We start from the raw sequence: 18,819 nt of genomic DNA, 5'->3' as shown, positions 1-18,819 counted from the left end.
GAGTTCGCGACAACAATGGCGACCACACACTGCACACAGCACTTTCACGAAGTTCGCGATGTCGTGCTTAATTTGGAATTTGTACAATTTTGCGATACCGTCAATTAATTTATTTCCGAGATGTATTAAAGTAATAATGAGAAATAATTTGAAATTGGGACTGCAGTTCCCTTTAATTGTAACCATGTACTGTAAACTGTTGCATACAGGAAAAAACAGTAATGGAAAATATCCAGTGTTTCCTTCTCGATCACCCAAACTAAGTTTTATAAATGACAGTAAATATTGTTATAATTAAATACTAGCGGAAGTTTTGAATGCATTGTTGATGCACATACAGTAGACATCAAAAACAGTTACTATACTGTATATAAATACATGTTCAAAACTTCTGCCCACCAGTGTACCCAAAATGTCATGATTCTTTTCATATACCACACAGTACGAGTACTGGACTCGTATACTTATTAGGCACTGCACTTTCAAATTTCACATTAAACATGACCATTACGCAACAAATACTCTAAAACACTTAAACATAGTGATTTCACTGTAATTAAAAAATATATATTACCTTAATCCAAAAAGAAACTTCTGAGGAAAAGACCAGCTACTCTTCACAATCACAGGCCACAAGAATTTTTAGAGGCTCTGCTGGTATCACTCTCCAAACATTCCTAGCTACTTTGGGAGTCATCTTGTCAGCTCAAGTTTATACAATATAAACACACTCATTGAAGTAACAAATTTAAATTTATTTCACAAACTATGTAAGAACATAATTACTTTGATTGCAATGTAAACTTTAACTTACAGAATGGTAAAAACCTTTTTTTAAGAAAATATACAGTAATCTTTCCTGGATTTCAAAAGTACATTCCACATGTGGACTCCAAGCAGATTTGTGAATTTGAACGAGGCAGCAAATGGGCTAGACTGTACTCTGAAGTGCTGCTGCCTCAGTCGGAGTTGAGGCACAGACAGACACCCTGCAGGACCCAGTGGGAGGTGTGCATGGTAGTGAAGAGGTCTGACTCGAACACCAGGCCTACACCCATCGCGTTTCTTCTCATTGACGTTGTGTACACTGGTGTCCTTAATGTGTTCTGGGAAAGGAACGAGTAAATGACAATCAGCGCAACCTGTTTCACTGAACTCCCCGGATGTGTTAGCTCTGAAAGCAGTGGAGATAAAACCATCAATACTGTAACACAGCAGGAGTTCACTTGTGATGCAGTTCACAAGGTCAGGTAGCCTGCAGGGAAAGACGGCTCCCTTGTGCATAAAACAATGCAGTAACTGGAAACTCAGTGTGGTTTCTCTGATGTTAACCCGAGAAACTGCACAAAATTCAGCTTCAATGTGTAAAACATTTACGACTGGCAGACATTACAAAAACTGTTTTGCTTGACTTCAAGTGGAACATTGTGAAATATACATTTCTTCCACAAATATAATAAAGAGCACTTCTTCTTTATATCATTGTGATGTGCTTGTGTCTGTGAGTCTGGTGTTCCATCCAGAGTGCACTCTGCCTTGTGCCTGTTGTTTGCCGGAACAGACTCTGGCTCACCTGAGATCCTGAACTGGAAGAAGCAGTTAGAAAATGGATCGATGGATAAACGAATTACCACTGATTTTCAAGAATAAAAGTAAATAGTAACTGCTGGATGCGAAGCAGTGCCACCCAGAGTGCTATAATTTATCACCTGCATGTCACAACACATTTCTCAGATTATTCTTTCCGGTTTCTCTCGGTACTTGCACGCGAGGTGAAAGTGAGCGTGCTTTAGGAGATTGCTCGTACCTGGAGCTTCAGGCGGTGGGCTTCAATGGGAATGACCTTCAGAACTGGCAGCTGCACAACAAGCACTTTGGGTTTACTGCGAACCAGACAGCCTTGCTCGATATCCCAGTCTGCCCCCTCCAGATACAACCCAGACACAAAGCATCCTGGAAAACAGCGATACTGTTACCCAAAATCATGAATCATTTAAACCATAAAAAAGACTTAGAGCAATACCCCTTTGAGAATCTACTTCTCGATTCTTTAACAGGGATATTTCCATTGATCTGGATGCGCTTGCAATTGTGAAAGCCACACGGACTTCTGCATTGCCTCTCCCTTTCAAGATCTTTCCTTTCATAGTACACAGAAAGCATGCTATAATCTAATAATAAAGGCTGCTGGCGGCCAGATCACTGTCAAAAACTGTTGCCTTGATTGTGTTAAGATGGATTTTGATCCCTGAGTAAAGGCAGCGGGACCTCTTCAGTTGGTTTGGAATAACAGTGCGATCTGATGTGGAAGATTTGAAGAACAAACATCATTTGGTCCATTTTGTGTACTTTGCCACCATAAAACACTAGGTACAGTATGCCCACTTCTGCAAAATGTAGTATCCTCTCTGTTTCTTAGAATTATTTTAAAAATGCTCTCTTTACATTAAAATGATAACTTAAAGCACTGTATTATTCAACAAGTATGTAAAAGTCTATTATTAGCACTCTTTACACTACATCATAATTGCTTTTTTAAAACTGTAATTATCTCACTGGCTTTTTGTGTGATTCAAAGTGCTAAAAAGGCCATTTTCATCACTACTAATAGTGAGCCCTTTCAACCAATCACACTATAACATAACAAGGAATTCTGTGCGTCCTGTTCAAGTGGAAATTAGATGATATACAACATCAATTGAATAGCCTGTATAATTATACCAGCGGTTTCAGGGTTGAGAGGTGCTGTCTGCAGCGTCAGTGCAGTCCCGCTAGTCAAGAGTTCTGCAGTGAGATGAGATATGAGGAGGGGAGCTGTACCTTGGCCTGGCCTCTCGGTGACCTCCTCCTCGGTACGGTATTTGGTGACCTGAGTGTAGAGGGTGGACCGGTCTAGAGGCCAGCCGTTCTTGCGGCAGGTAGCTTGGACCAAAGCAGTGAGGTAAGACTCAGGGATGTGCAGTCCAGACAGCCACATTACATTGGGCTCTCCATCTTCAACCTAGGGAACAGGACCAAATGCAGAAGCAGCATGAGGGATCTCATCTGATCAGGTCATAAAACGACAGTGCTTATAAATAATGATGACTGTTTATGTTAATTATGGCAGGTGATGGGTTTTAAGAAATCTTCTAAAACATGGTGAAATACTGCACAGTAGTGTGAAAATACTTCCAAAAACTTTCATATAGTTTCATATATAAAACACTACAAGCAATAATAATATTAAAGATTAATTGGCACATCTATTTAAAAGTGGATGTGAATATTTGAAATGGAAACTTTTATATTTTTTTTATCTATTCTGATTTCTAAGACTAAATACTTTGACATCTCTTTAGTATAGTCCTTAGGCTTACCCATGAGCTGTACTGCTCAAACCTCCTCTTGAAATGGATCATCCAGTTGCCCAGGGACTTGAGGGTGTCGGGTGCCAGTTTCCGCCAGATGGCAGGGATTTGACCGTTGAAGAGGGCCCGTGCCACTTCGTCCAGCTCGCTGCTCATGCCCACCTCTCCAGCCAGAGCCTGGCACAGCGTGACATATTTTCACACTTTACAGCTTTACGAATGATTTGTGTTTTAACACAACTTGACGATCATTAAAAGGAACCATTTACAAGCCAATTTTTTCTGAGCATAATATGACTACAAAATAATAACCATCTCAGCTGGTCTAGATGTTTTTGCAGCCTCTTCAGTCATGCTCAAGTTTTGCAAGTTAGACATTTGATCTGGATCTTTTTTTTTCAGTTTTTTCACTACTTTAGTGTTTCCATCCCTAGTTACAAAACTCTGAATGCATAACCTGGAGCACTAAATAAGCCATCACTAGTTCTGACCACAGTCCGTGAATTTGTAGTTAATATTTTGCAAACCTAAAGCCAGAAGAAAATAAAAAAGGCTTTGAGAAGGAAAGATCAGAATCCTGAGAAATGCATTTCTAAACACTGTTATTAATTAAAAGCAGTAGGAAAGTGCCTGAGAGAGTATGTCATTCCAATAGTTCACTGATACAAGCAAGTATTCATTCACTACACTGCACACCAGCTACATAAACAGCAGGTTTAAACGGTGCAGTGCGCTGCTCACCCTCTGCAGCTCAGCCAGGGAGCGGGCCATGCGCACCACCAGCCTGTTGAAACGTTCCAGCTCCTGCAGCAGCACAACGGAGGTGGGCGAGATCTCCAGGCCAAACTTCTTCCGGATCACGTCCAGGTCAAACACTCTGGGCAGCTTGTTCTGGATGTCCTTGGCAACCTGGCTGATGTACTCATCCCGGCTGATACCTCCTCCAGACTCCCCTATCAGACAGGAAAACAGGAGCTGGAGATCAGCTTTGCTTTACTGAGGCTCTTGCTAGAGTGATAAAACTGAGTTAGTGCCTCAATCACTAAAATGTGACAAACTTGTGACAAAACACAATGTGAACACCATGAAGTGTTTCTAAATTGTTAAGTCTGTTCTGGTTTTATGGATCATATAGTTTGTATTCTCATCTTTCTGAAAATGTAGAAGTTTTACAGAAAACGACACTGCCTCCCATTACAGAATGAACTATGCCAAAGCAGAAACTATAGTAATAAAAAAGAGAATGTCATCCTGCACAGTCTGTCTCACCTGTCTGTGGCTGCAGCTCTATCAGGTGTGTCCACATGTCCCGGGCTGCCTGGGTGTAGTAGCCAATTTCAGCATTGGAGTGAAGGCCAAACACCTCAGGAGTGTTGGCCAGAGGGAGGGATTCAATTTCCCCTGAAATATTCATACACATCACATTGTTTCTATGTATTTTTTTAAAACTCCAATAATCCTACCACTGGGAGTAAAAAAGGCTTTCCATTTTTGATCAAATCAGCATACCTACGTTAGCTGAATATTTAAAAGTAAAGGGTTACTATAATGTAATTATTCTAAATGTTTATTCACATATTAATTACAACATCCATTTCACATTTCAGGTTTTAAAAATGCTAGAACAATTACAGAATTACAGTATGCAAAGTTTAAAAATGCTATTTTTAGCTAAATAAAAAATCAATGTAATAAAAAGCAACAACAGTAAAGTAAAATACTTAAAATCCTACTCATAGATCAAATGAAACTGCAGGTAAACCTCACCAACATAGTTATCTTTGGGTCCAGCTTCTGGAATCTTGTAGTCCACTTCCTTGTTCTTAAAGAAATGAAAGGGCTGGAAGGTATCAAATATAAAGTCCCCCAGATATTCCTCCATGTAAACAGTGAGGATCCTTCTGTCAAAGCTGTCTATGGCACGCCCTCCATACATCACCTGCACAGCGTTGGACAGAAGATGAGAGAGGTCTATGCATCATGTGCACACTGTTGCAAAGACCAGCTCACATTACATGTAAAACAACAGAAAGCACAGATGAGCCCTACCTCTCCAATCAGGTACTTCAGACTTCCCCATGGAATCTTACTGTCTCCTTGATGGTAGGATTTGGTTAGGTAAGTGTTTAAGATTTCCATGCAAACCTGAAAGGGTTTTGAAAGGACAGTAGCTTTAGCAACCGGCAGGTAATGCATATGAAAGCAATCAAATCTTAAGTATCATCATGTGCTCAGAGAAGTCTGAAACTGTATGGGTCAGTGCAATGCTATGCTTGAAAAGAAATGCATGTGGACTGTTTTTTCTGAGTTATAATAAAAAAGGACCCCTCCCAATGAACTTAACAGACTCTATCAATGTCAGGCAATGCGTGGATGATTTTGAGGAGCATGAGATGTACTTTCTTCTTCCCTGAGCAGAACAACCCCTAGATCTCAATCCTATTGAAAACTGGTATAGATAGATAGATAGATAGATAGATAGATAGATAGATAGATAGATAGATAGATAGATAGATAGATAGATAGATAGATACTTTATTGATCCCGTGAGGGAAATTGCAGTGCAACAGCAGCTTAACACACACAACACAGCCACAGTGTAACGAATTATATAATAATGGTACAATACATACAATACAATACAAGAGTTACTCACAGTCCGGATGCACAAGAACAAACTAGAACAGAACAGTACACAGAACACAGAGTAACTATAGATATAAATATAAATGTATTGCACAGGTCCCTGGCATATATTGCACAAAAAAATATACTTCAGTAACACACACCATCGCCATCACAACATCAGCTGAATGCAATTCTCCTAGAATAACAGAAATTTGTGGACTATACGCCATGTCTTGATCTTGCCATGAAACAGTTTTTGCCGCTCACAGAGGCACATCTTTGTATATTTAGCCAAGCTACTAGTATGTTGGTCAATGAATGTACAGTATTGAAAACAATAAGGTATAAAAAGAAATAGGCTGGTATGTCACGCAAACTATGCATGACAAATTAATTGCTTGTGCTTAGAAAGGAAACTTCACCTAATACATAATTATATTGGCATATAACAAATACAGTATTGTACTGTCAGGCAACTATCATGATGTGCCACATTGCCTCAAGGTTATAGTACACATTGCCCAGATACAGTACAGGCAGTGTTGAAAGGATAAAGGGGGCTCTTTCTAGAGAGGCACAGGAGCTACACATAAACCAGCTTCGCGCGGGTTTGTAAAGATAGACGGAAAGCTAAAAAACATGCTCTTACCTGGAAGTCCGATTCATTGAAATCATAAGGCACATTCCAGCCAATCTTGCCATATTTCCTCCTCTCCTGCACCACAGCGTGGAAGAAGGCCAGCACGTACACCAGGCTCTTGAAGGCTGGGTGAGGGCACTCTGACAGGGCCTCATGAGGGATCTTGAAGTACGTGGCTCTCATGTTCAGCTTCAGCCCATTTGGGGGCTCAGTCACCACCTGGGAGGAGGACACAAAGCACAGGAGGTAAGACTATGAAGTGCTGGTGTCTTTCATAGCAGCTGTTAACATTGTGAAAATCAGACAGCTGAATAACAGAAAAACACATATACAGATTTCTACAGTATGGATGTGTACCATTGAAGATAGTTCATTATCTACAACAGTCTAAAATTTAACTTGAAAAAATGTATCCCTTATTGAATGATCGTAGCAGCAGGTACTTTATATGTTTTGATTTTATCCAGCATTCTGTAATTTTTGGATCTCTGTCTAATACTTTTGCAATAAATGCATCCTACGAAAAGTGCCCTGCTGCTAGTCCACTGGCTGCCTTTTTTGCCAACCCACCTAGTTAAAATATCTTTGCTGGAATTGCAGTCAGATGATAATGTCTTTACTATCCTTTAGCTAGGCACTTGATTTTGCTGGACTGGAAGCAGGCCGCCCCACCCACACATACTCTGGATGAGAGAGTTTTGCGACACTTGGAATTAGTGAAAATATTTACTCTACATGGTTCAATTGATACCATGTTTCACAGTGTGTCAAAGCTTTATTTCATGTTCTGACAGTTTGTAAGATAATTTTGCCCCCTTTTTTATCAAAATTAAGTATAAAGTCCACACTTCCAGTGATTGCACTCTAAGTAACCTCAACTTCTTCTATTGAAGACTGTTTCAGTAAATGCATCCTACAAAATACCTTGACACTATCCACTGGCTGCCAAAGATCACTGACTGACCTTTACAGCTCACTACCAACAGCCATGTGACTTTATACCATGTATAATTTAAATGTACTTCAATTGTATAACATTGCTCTGATTTTAATTTTCATTTGTTTTTACCAAATCCTATAAATAAATATGTAAAAAATACTACATAGTCACTCTATTCACATCAGCATGAATATAAAAGAGCATTAGAAAAGTTACAAACAGGAGGCCAATTGCCCTGTCTTTTGGTTGATATCCAAGAATATCTTCAAGCCACGTCTTGGAAGTCAATTTTGTCAACTTCAAAATCATGGTTGGGTAGCTAGTTCCAAACTCCCAGTGGAGCGATCAAGAGGTTGAGCTACATTATTTATATTGTATTGCTCTTTATTTGTACGGTTTTTAATTGCTAACATATGTACAGTGACCTCAGTGAAGTAACTCTTAAGATTATAACATTTTTTCACTACAATATTCTATAAGACTAACATCTCAGAGAAATCTGTTATTTTTTCAACCAACTCTAATTAATAAATCACAAATAACAGCCAATTAAAACAGCTAGGTTCAGATTATAAAGCCATGTGCAGTAACATTGCAGCCTTGTTTTATAAGGTACAATTAATCTTGTCTGCACATGGTCTCACTGCACATGTACAGTACCTTCAACGACTTCTGCAGGATTCCGATAGGGAAGTCCTTGGTGGGGTCAGTGGTGAGCCAGAGGCGGAAGTCTGGGTGGGGTTTGGTGATTCTCTCCAGAGACTTCTCCAGCTCCTTCAGCCACTTCACCAGCAAGTGACAGTTCTGCAGCATGAGCCACTGCCCCCGGGAAACAGCCGTCTCTAACAGCTGCAGTGCCACCTGGTGGAGATGGTGAAATAACAAGTATCAACAAGAACATTTCCATTAAAAAATATATTTTAAATAACAATGAACAAACACCCAACATCTATTTCTAATTAAATTTTTAAAACTTTATTCCTTTCATATTGTGTGAGTACGTTGGTTGTGTTCCAAATCAAAGTTTTCCAAATGATGAAGGCAATGGATATTTAGTTTCCGAGTGTTAAATAAAAAAGCTTCATGAAAGTGTAACAAAGATACAATGTCTCACATAAATAAAACATTTAAATGTTTTATAAAAGCTGAACAGCTAGACTATGTGAGTACATGTAATGATTCTTTAAAATGTATAAATGAAGCCCAAAGATATGTTATTTTCCATATTTGCATATTCCTTAAACATTGCGCCTAATAAAATTTGTTTTTTTTGCAGCATCCATAAAACAGACAGACTCAGAGGAATACAAACCCTGAGTGGATCGATCAAACTATTAAATTGCACAAGCTGCCTTCCCCTCTTTCTATTCTGGTACTGACTGCATACAGCTCCTTTCTGCTTTCCCTACCATTCTTAATGAAGACACCTGATCCAGTGCTTGAATTCATCTCAACATTACAGCTGTTCATATGATTTACAAATTAGTCCTGAAGATTATTTGGAGCTGTTGATTTATCCTGTTCCGTTTTATTTAAAATCATTGGGACATACTTCTATTGATCAAGAAAATATTCCATTATAATGAGGACACTAATACAGGACATGATAATTTACCCAAGTGCTCTAGTCTACCCAGCTGTGCCCAGCTGTCCATCCAGGAGTCTGATGCTCTCGAGTCCTGTTAACGCTACAGACACGAGGACAAGCTCTGGCCCGATGAGCTGCTGTGACTCTGATTTTTTTTTTAAGGACACTTTAACAACATATATGTCCACCAATGCAATTTATGGATTACAATATACCAGCATTAATTCGAATTTACATTATATTGTACCCTTCTGTCCATCCATACAGTATATTTTCAGGAACCACTGTATCCCAAGATGCTGAGGTGGAGAGTGATCCTGTATGCACAGATTGCATGGCAAGAATTAGCCTGGATAGGAGACCAGTCCAATACAGAACACACACATTCATGGCAGGCAGTTAGAGAGCTCTTGAACCTGTGTCCTTAAAGGATTTAATAAAGATTTGATTTATTCAAATTGGAGCTAGCCAGGTCTATTTTTACAATTTGGTGTCAAAAAAATGAACTATTATGACCAAGCGAAGTCACAGTGACCACACAGTGAGCTCCTGTACCTTCTCCTGACCCTGGCCCATGGCTAGAAACTTCAGCCGGCTGCCCCCAAAGCCTGTCCTCTCTGCCAGTTTCATCAGATCGCTGGCTGGGTCCGAGCCGGGACTCAGGATGAACACGATGGGAGAGGTGGGAGTGCTCTGCTCAAAGATAGCCTCAAAACTGATGACTGGAGGCTGTACATACCTGGAGGCAACAAGAAAAACAGAAATGGATATTTTACACTTTCAGAACACACTGAAACACCTGCTTTTTTCTCCTACAGACGAACACAAATTTTCATGACCTGGAGACTCTGGAGTCAGAGAAAGCTGTCGGAAAAACAAGAAGGCACAATGCTCTCTCAGATAGAAGAAATGTGATGAGCATCAGTGTGTTGTTGTGGCTTTACTGGTGTAAGGGTATTAATTATCCATTGGAAGGTGTTTTCCTTTTTAAAAAAATCTTGCATAAATAATGAAGACAGTCCTGTAATAAAATGTAGACTCATCTGCCGCTAATTATCCAGAACAGAATTACTTCAGAAACCTGAGGATTTAAATTATAGATCAACACCTAATAGCCTAGGCTTTTTCTTTTTTTCCCCCAACACCACTGGTATGAATAATTGATTTACTGTGCTTGAGGTTTTTTTGGCTTCTTAAAAATTTCATGAGGAAAGCATTCAGGAGATGCTCACGCCATTTGGTGGCTCCATAAGGTGTGGTTTGCTGTATTTGACAGAAGTCATACATTCAAGCTTCGTAGTCAGAGTCAACCTATGTAACTTGGTCTCCATGCAGCAGGAATTATGATTATGAGCCATTGTGAGATGCTCTCGCTGGGTTCAGGCGGATAAAGGACACGAGTGTCTGTGTGAAAGGAGGGTGACGCCCTGTGAAAATGTTACTCACTTTTCCCCCATGGTCACTGTTACATAATCGGTGACAGCACGGTACACACGGTCCACACGAAAGCAGCGCAGCAACAGCAGCTTCTGGAAGGCTGTCAAGACCTCCTCGTATTTCAGGGGGAAAGCAGCTTGTTCTGGCCCATCTAAATCATACCACTAGGAACCAATAAGACAGACACAGACACCAGATGTCAGAATGGAATACTCATGTAACAACAAACCATAAAACATTCTGATACTAGTACACATACAGTCCTCTCCACCTCCTTTCCTGGTGGCGTATTTTTTATTTACAGTAGTTAAGGGACCAATGTCTGTACATACATCTACAGTATTTCAGGATAATGCACATTCTTATTCCATGTTAAATGTAACAATTGTTCAACTCCTGGGAAAGAATACATAATTCACATACTGTATACATGATCTGAAATAAAGTTCACCGACCCATTAGTAGTGTACATTGTTCACTCAAAAATAAATCATTTCTTCACATCAAAGAGAAGAGGGATGACAGTATCCTGAGAGCTTATTTGCTACGACGAAGTAAAAATCTTTATATTTAAAGGGCAATTATCTGTGAGTTGTATTTAACAAAGTGCTGATCACCTACAACCACAACTGATCACAGTCTCTTTTTCAGGACAGGAAATGTGTCTCACCTAGTTGGACAGCCTCTCCCTCTGCTCTCAACATGCAGGGCAGAATTACAACGTTCCGCAGCCTTGCGAGACACGGAGGCACTCACCGATTTCCACTCCGCCTCGTGCTTCGCCAAGTCGTCGGGCAACGTGCCGAACACCCCGGGGAACAGCTCAGCCAGACGCACAATGTCCTCCCAGCCCTGATCCGGCAGCCAGCTGCAGGGCTTTTTCCGCTTGCTTTTCTCCAGGGAGAGGTTTCCTGAGCAAAGAGGGAGACATTAGCCCTTCAGCCATGTAGCTTTCATCTGCTCCCTACCGATCTGTTACACGGCCCTCTCGCCAATACCCAGCCAGCCTCATCCCAAACATAAGGCAGTGTCCCAGCAATCCCCTTCAGGGCTCAAGCAGCATATACCTGCCCTTAATCCAGCTCTATCACCTTTATCCCAAGGACGGAACTAAAGCCCATGCTTTAAACTTAGACCCTTTTAACTTTGTAATGTAATGGATGTTTACCTCTGCCACAAAGTTTTTATACGACACCGCTAATTGGCCTAAACGTCTCAGTCTGTTTCATATCATATTAGAAACACAGGTTGATTTTGAATGAGAATTAATGGTTGAGACATTGTAGAGTGTACAAACGGGCAATGTGCAGTAAAATATGTATTTTTGTGAATAAATACAATGCTGTTTGAACTCAAATGCTGTAACATTAAAAGGTGTTGATGATGATGGAGTTGAATTACAATATTTTTCTGTAAAATTATTGGCATGACAAAATCCTGTCAAACCACTGAAAGTTAAGGTGTACAATATAGCTATTAGCACCATTTACCATTTGATCTAAGGCTTAGAGCTACTTTGATTGCAACTATAGACATGTTCAAGATATCAGAACACTTGTCATGAAAAAATGCTGCCTGCTGAGCAATGCAGAACACTGCAGCAGCATGAGCAGCACTCAGGACAAGCTGTTCATAGTGATTGGAGAGTTTTTTATTGAAAGGCTGGGATCATTGCTAACTGTGTAGTCAATCTGTGAACAGTGAGCAATCTCCAGAGGAAGAGAAGAAACCCGCTCATCATTGATAAACCACACTGACGGGTCAGGGGGAAAATGCCAGGTAAAAAACATATTTTGACTGAACATTTTTAAGAGGCAATCACAAACCATCTTGTTGTTTTCAAAAGGACAATCCCAATGTCAAATAAAGCCAGAGCTAGAATTATTTATGTATACTAATATTCTATCTCAATCTCAGCAATGATGCAATGCTGATATTAAAAATGATGTTGCTAACTTTTCCAAAACAAACCATTTCACAACAAGTTAGAAGTATTTATTTTTAAGAATTGTGTGAATTCCAGATACAGTAGGCAATTGCAGTTTGGTGTAGACCACCAAAAATATTGTAGTAAATTTGTTGTATTAAATAGTTTATTTTTTTAATATCCAAATTTTTAACTTTAATAAAACATTTAAGAACCATGCAGTAACCCAAATTCCAGAGGACATTTAAATGATGCCTTTTGCTTCTCGGTGCTTTAAAGTAAATACAAATGTTTACCCAGTCCACTTCAGAGGAGCTGGTCACACTTGCAGTGCTGCCCCTGTGTGGAAGAACAGTGACCTACACCTGTGTGGACAACCTTGGGGGCTGGAATGTGAGAGGATACATCCCATTGGCAATGCACATGCAGGGGAGCTTCAGTAGCTCTGTAATGAGGGCGTGGAGATGCCAATGCACCAAGGCTGACAGGGAGGAGGAATACAGTCCCAGGCTGCTCTGTGCAACATACAGTACACAGCCTCCCACAGCTGCTTCAGCAGCAGGAGCCGGTATTGCTGACCCAATACATAAACTGTGCCTGGAATGTGCAGACAACAGTGGGGGAATCTTTATATAACAGCACCCTTCCTGCCTGGAGAACGTCAGGCCTCTTTAAACCCAATGTGTGACTGTCTCTCATATAATAACCATGTAATATAACTGAGATTTTAAAAACAAACTCTGGCAAAAACTACATTTCTCAAGCAATTAAAATATAAAACAATCCAGCAGACATAGCAAACAGGTCACTTTCTTATTGTTCTTACCAGAAGCAGAACAATTTAGAAAGTGAGGTTCATTGACCCTGTCTGCTTTAACAAGGGCATTTCTTGCTTGCACTTGCAATTTCCTGCCACACCTTTTAAGCACTGATTTTTGTGGCTGATCCATGTTTGTTTGTTTAACTTTCAAAATGTCTCTCTGTGAGTAAAACAGCTGACATGAACGTTAAACAGCCTTTGGCAGTTAAAGCAATTATAATTTAGCATAAAACTATATCGTAAAGCAATCTACCCTGCATAGTGATAAAGGATGCATTTGTTTGAATTTGGAAATAATGTAAAAATGCACTATTGATCTCTCTATACAAGCACTGCATTGCCACAGCTCAAATCTTGGCAGCTGTGTCTATTTTAAGGCTTTTTATAAGCCTCTTTGAAGAAAACAAGAAAAGAATCTTCCTATTTTAGATTCAATTCTATACTCAAATGAACCCTAAGGGAGAAAATCACTGGCGTCTTTAAAAAGAAAAGCAGTTTTGAATAAAAACAGAAAACCATTTCCCCCTTTCCCTAAAATCCTCATACTAAGTTGCTGCAGATAGGAAAAAAAGTAACCTTCCTCTAAATGCATATTTTTCTCCTGTGGTTTTTGTGTTTTTCAGAGCATTTGGTAGCACATTAGCAGCCTGTTAGGTTTGGTACCAATGTGTTTATGTGTCCCAGGAGGACTGCGAATTCTGTCTGAGAATGCCACCACTTCAGCCTGTGTAATGCATTTGAGACCCCACAGGCCAAACCTGCTACTAATGCACCAACACGTTCCAGATCTGAATCATGCTTTTGTTGACGATTTCCTAGCTATGATCAGCCTTCAGGCATGATGTCTTTGGTCTGCAGGCCTTGCAGGACCACAATAACCTTAAAAAAACACTTGCATTCATTTGCAGTCAAAGTTTATATCAAATATACTATTGCTTTCTACTATGTACCCTCTGCCCTGCCCCTATCTGTTCCTTCTCTGCACATTTTTCATATACCTATAGTAATTTGTTTTTTGTTGTGTTTTAAAAATGTAATAAAATGTGGTTAAATATAAGCTGATTATTATTTTTGAGTGTAATTATCACATTAATCTGAGTTTTATATGTAGATATTTCATGTCTTGTGTTATTCATAAAATTCTAATCCTAGACACCAAAAGTCGATTCTAATAAAATATCCTGTAATATAATTACTATCACATGCAAGTGTATAGGCAGATCACATCCACATTAAGCGAAACAGAAGCAGCTGTAAGGATGGTGATGGGAACGTGGACAGCCCTACCCTTGAGGAAGAAATCCAGCTCTTCCTGTGGTGCTCTTGCCTCTGCCTGCTCTATTTTGATGGTCATGTTATATGAGAAGAGCAGTTTGTGCTTCTCAAACAAGCCTGTGAACAAAACATATTGCCAAATATTATCAATGTAGGTTTCTAGTAGAATACTAACTTCATTTATTACCAAACAGACTAATGATGGATTCCTAATAACATTGACATGCAAGGACCAATCGTAAAATAATACAAATATTAGTAGAGTTATTAATATTACTTCATACTATATTAATATTAATTCATACTATACGTGTTAAAGTACAGATATCTATATTTTTGTTTTCCCATTTGTGATCTAGAAAACAATCATAATAATATTTTTTAAAGCTTGATTTGTAATTTATGTTTACCACTACTTGCAACAAGAAGCAAGAATATGCTGCAGGACTGAAGAGTATACTTTCAAAATAACTGAGCAATAAGCTTGCACCGTAAATAGTTTTCTCTTAGTCTGGCCCCGACACTAACCAGTGCAGCCATAGTTATAGACGTTGTGAGTGAGTGTGTCCATGATGTTCTTCAGTCTCTTGACCAGGATGGAGTCTGGCAGTGACTTCCGCAAGGAAAAATCAAAAATGTCCAGGTAAGAAGCCAGGGAATACTGGTACATGGTGTTCACCAGCGCCATCTCAGCCAGCACGAAGAATAAAATGGCACCTCTCTTGGCAGCAGGCCTGTAACCATCACGTAGTTTGTCAATGTCAACTGCTGTCTTCTCTGCCAGTTTCAGTTTCTCCGACACCTTCGAACAGCAAAACACAGGAACAAACTCAGTGCCATTTGGCATGGGAAAACCGACTTTTATTGCCTGCATCAATCAAAAAAACACCATTACTCTCTCTTAATGAAAAACACAAAAAATCTGTTTGAACTGGTTTCAATGCACAAATACATTTAACAAACTTAATAATAAGACCTTCATTCCCTGAATTTACATTATAAGTTTGCTAGAAACTCCAAGCAAAGGACTGAAGGAGATAAAAAAATGAATGATTGCAGAACTAGCTGTTAAAATCACCATATTTCTCAAAGAGTAAATATATTCTAAAAATGTCTCCATTTGAGACGATCTACAGTATGTGAGAATTGATTTTATGGCCAGTTCTGGCATCCTGACAGGAAGATTGCGGGTTCAAATCCCAGATGAAGACAGGGTCACTGTACTCACTCAGATTTCTCCAGCAAACCCAGCAGCATAAAATGGCGCTAAAATTAACTTGTAAAACAAACAGGTAATCATAACCCTTGTACATCACACTTAATATTAGCTGCCTGCCAAATTAATGGTAGGATTCCCAGAGTGCCAGTGGGTGGAATGAGAATTCAGCGATGTGGTGTTGTGGTGTTGGTTCGGCCGGTGCAGGACTCACTTCAGTGGCCTTGGACTTGGTCTCCTCCAGGGTCTGGACCAGCTCCACGTTGTCCAGCATGTTCCCAGTGGAGGTGGCCAGCTCCCGCAGCAGCGAGTCCTCCAGGTCTTTCAGCAGCTTCTTGTTCTCGCTCGTCTCCTGAATCAGACGAGCACGCTGCTCCTCCAGCTCCTTCCTCTCGAAGCCCACAATCACGCTGAGCAGCTGGTCCTCCAGGCCCTTCAGAGTCACTGCGCACAGAACAGGAGAGGTCCATTCACAACATACCAGCCTCATTTGGGGAGCTGGAGACCATCCTACAGACTGAATCAGCTCAGGACCTTCATGTCTGTATGAATCACTTGCATGCATTTTATGTAATTCAACAGTAATTAATACAATATCTGATTCCAGGTTGTCTAAATTTAAAACTGTTTTATTACAATCTCCTTAAGAATAGCATGATAAAATTACACTTTATGCAATCTAATATTAAGATCAAACTGATGTACTAACTCAAGACACATGCTAAGACTCCTTAAATTTATCTTGTATGATTTATCATTGTAAATTCAGTTCTTTAATATTTATATTACATTACTTTGTTTAATTTTAGACTACTTTTAGTTCTTGATATTTCAGTAGTGTTTATTGAAGGTTTTGATTAGTGTATTAAATAACTGCAAGTTGAGAAATAATACGCAGTAACTGAATCCTACATAATGTAAGAAGTACAAAACGTAACGCATTAATGGTATTGTGCTTTCTCAACACATTCAAATTCCAGGTTTGTGTGCTACAGTATCTTGTGATGATAGATTATTTTTTAATACCTGTGTAGTTAATGACCATTGCCTTTCCAAATACTGAAGGGGAATATTTTGGGTTGGCCAGTTTGGTGTTCAAGTAGAGTTTAAAGTTTGGGTCGTAGTCCACTTCCTTATCACCAAGCACAATGATCTGCCGACCCTGAGCTCCTTTAATGTTCTTCTCGAGGACATTGTCGATCACGGGATCAATGTACTCATCAACGTCTTGGAACAGGAAGGGGAAGCCATACTTGATTGCCATTTCTAGCTGCTTGAGGAAATCTGGATCATTGAAAGAGGAAATCTGGAACAAAATAGTGATATTCAAAACTTCTCAGGAGAATCTTTTGAACACATGCTATGAAATTCAACGTACATTGATTAAAAACATGCTTATATGAATGAAATAAAACCAATCTTATAAGGATTTATAGAACACTACAGAATGCAATACTGACAAACTTGCACAAAGTGCCTCTTAATGAGGAATATTAAATTATTAATAATCTTCAGGTATTACAGCATTTGCTGGTGGGCCTGACAATAATATAAAAATCTATCTTACAAGATAGGGTGAAGAATGAGATACCCTTAGATTGCACTTGGTCAAATTCAGTCACAAAAAGTGCTTTTACAGAAGGACATACAGCTAAATTACATTTTGCTATAGCAAAAATCTTGACAACACAGGCAGGTGCTTCCTCCTGTCAAGAGGAATAAAGAGGCTCATTTAGCCTTTTTTTCCTTTCTTTTAGTCTTTAAATTCAAATTTTTGTATGAGATTTATGTTTATAACTGTTAATTCCTCTTCTTGCTCTTTCCTGAACATATGTTCACAAGAAAAAAAACTACTGCACGAGTTATAGCACTCACTGACTGAGACCATAATTCCCCAAGGGCACTGCACAGCTGGCAAAACTCCATCATGGGGTAGGGTTGGCATTACTTAACCCAGGCTCACCCAGTTCTCCAGCAACTCCCTTCCTGGGCACCAGCAGGCTTATGTGACAGTGAGAAATGCACCACTCCTCCGAATTGTGCAAATTCTCCTGTGGAAGGTGCCAAGTACCTGGTAATGTGACCAGTATTAAAGGCCCAACGGGTCGGCAGCACAAGAGCACAGCTGCAAAGAAGCAACTGGCAGTTCTACATTGAGTGGGGATAAAATTAAAAACACAAAAAAGACAAACCAGAATGAAAGGGAATATACAGTCACGGCACACTTGATTTGGAAATATTTCTTAAGGCCATACAGTAGATGTACCTTCTTAAAAACTGGCATTTGGATTTGTTTTGTACCTTGAGATTGTTGCGCCCTTCCTTCTTCTTGATCCAGTTCAGAGCTTGCTGCTGGGGGTCAATACACATGGGAAAGCGGCTGGCTCGTGTGGTCAGGATGCCGTTCTGAACCGACAGCTCGTCTGGAGGCAAGCCTTCAGAGCCCCACCTACAGAACAGCACAACGCATTTAAAATAATGCATGTATGCTTAGTAGGGTAGCAAGGTGGCACAGGGGTTAGCATGGGAACAACTTCGCAGAGGTAAGGCCTTGGGATCAACTTTGGACCTGGGGTGCTATCTGTGTGGAGTTTGTATGTTCACCCCATGTTCCTGTGGATTCTAGTCGCCTGCTCTGCTTTCCCTCCCAGGGTCCAAAGATATACTGGTCAGTTAATTAGTGTCGAGGTGTGAGCGTGCACGTGTCTGTGAGTCCACCCTGCGATGGACTGACATGTCCCCATCCAGGGTGGACCCTGTCTTACACCTGTTGCTTGTGGGGACAGGCTCTGGCTCCCCCATGTACCTCAACTGGAAGATCGGTTAGAAAAAGGATGGATGGTTAATAGTAGGAATAAACAAGGATTGCAGACAGTAGCTAGAGAAGAAGGCTCCAGAGCCGAAAAGTTGTGTTTCTTCTCTTTTCAGCATGGAATAAAGCTTTGCTTGTTCCTTTGCAGCTATAGGGAAGGCTATGGTCTTTGACCAGTAATGTTTT

The 18,819-nt window shown here is 40.0% G+C and overlaps 1 protein-coding gene across 1 annotated transcript in view; it reads right to left on the bottom strand.

Moving 5' to 3' along the window:
• Positions 1-734: 734 nt before the first annotated feature.
• Positions 735-18,819, bottom strand: part of dnah10 (dynein axonemal heavy chain 10) — a 49,605-nt gene continuing 31,520 nt past the window's right edge. Inside the window, exons 62-79 of the mRNA XM_088935671.1 lie at positions 18,123-18,270; positions 16,848-17,127; positions 16,036-16,265; positions 15,134-15,407; positions 14,618-14,722; positions 11,340-11,494; positions 10,593-10,747; positions 9,702-9,885; positions 8,219-8,419; positions 6,628-6,837; positions 5,400-5,495; positions 5,118-5,289; positions 4,620-4,751; positions 4,092-4,303; positions 3,360-3,527; positions 2,821-3,001; positions 1,808-1,953; positions 735-1,106 (exon numbers count right to left, since the gene is read on the bottom strand). Of these exons, the coding sequence (XP_088791797.1) occupies positions 960-1,106; positions 1,808-1,953; positions 2,821-3,001; positions 3,360-3,527; positions 4,092-4,303; positions 4,620-4,751; positions 5,118-5,289; positions 5,400-5,495; positions 6,628-6,837; positions 8,219-8,419; positions 9,702-9,885; positions 10,593-10,747; positions 11,340-11,494; positions 14,618-14,722; positions 15,134-15,407; positions 16,036-16,265; positions 16,848-17,127; positions 18,123-18,270 (3,196 nt within the window). The 3' untranslated portion in view covers positions 735-959. The remainder of the gene's footprint in view (positions 1,107-1,807; positions 1,954-2,820; positions 3,002-3,359; positions 3,528-4,091; positions 4,304-4,619; positions 4,752-5,117; positions 5,290-5,399; positions 5,496-6,627; positions 6,838-8,218; positions 8,420-9,701; positions 9,886-10,592; positions 10,748-11,339; positions 11,495-14,617; positions 14,723-15,133; positions 15,408-16,035; positions 16,266-16,847; positions 17,128-18,122; positions 18,271-18,819) is intronic.

The sequence above is a fragment of the Atractosteus spatula genome, chromosome 17 (genome assembly GCF_055471065.1).
Source record: "Atractosteus spatula isolate fAtrSpa1 chromosome 17, fAtrSpa1.hap1, whole genome shotgun sequence".
Classification (NCBI taxonomy): Eukaryota; Metazoa; Chordata; class Actinopteri; order Semionotiformes; family Lepisosteidae; genus Atractosteus; species Atractosteus spatula.
Note: the sequence above shows the minus strand (reverse complement) of the source record. Positions and strands in the feature narration are given on the sequence as shown.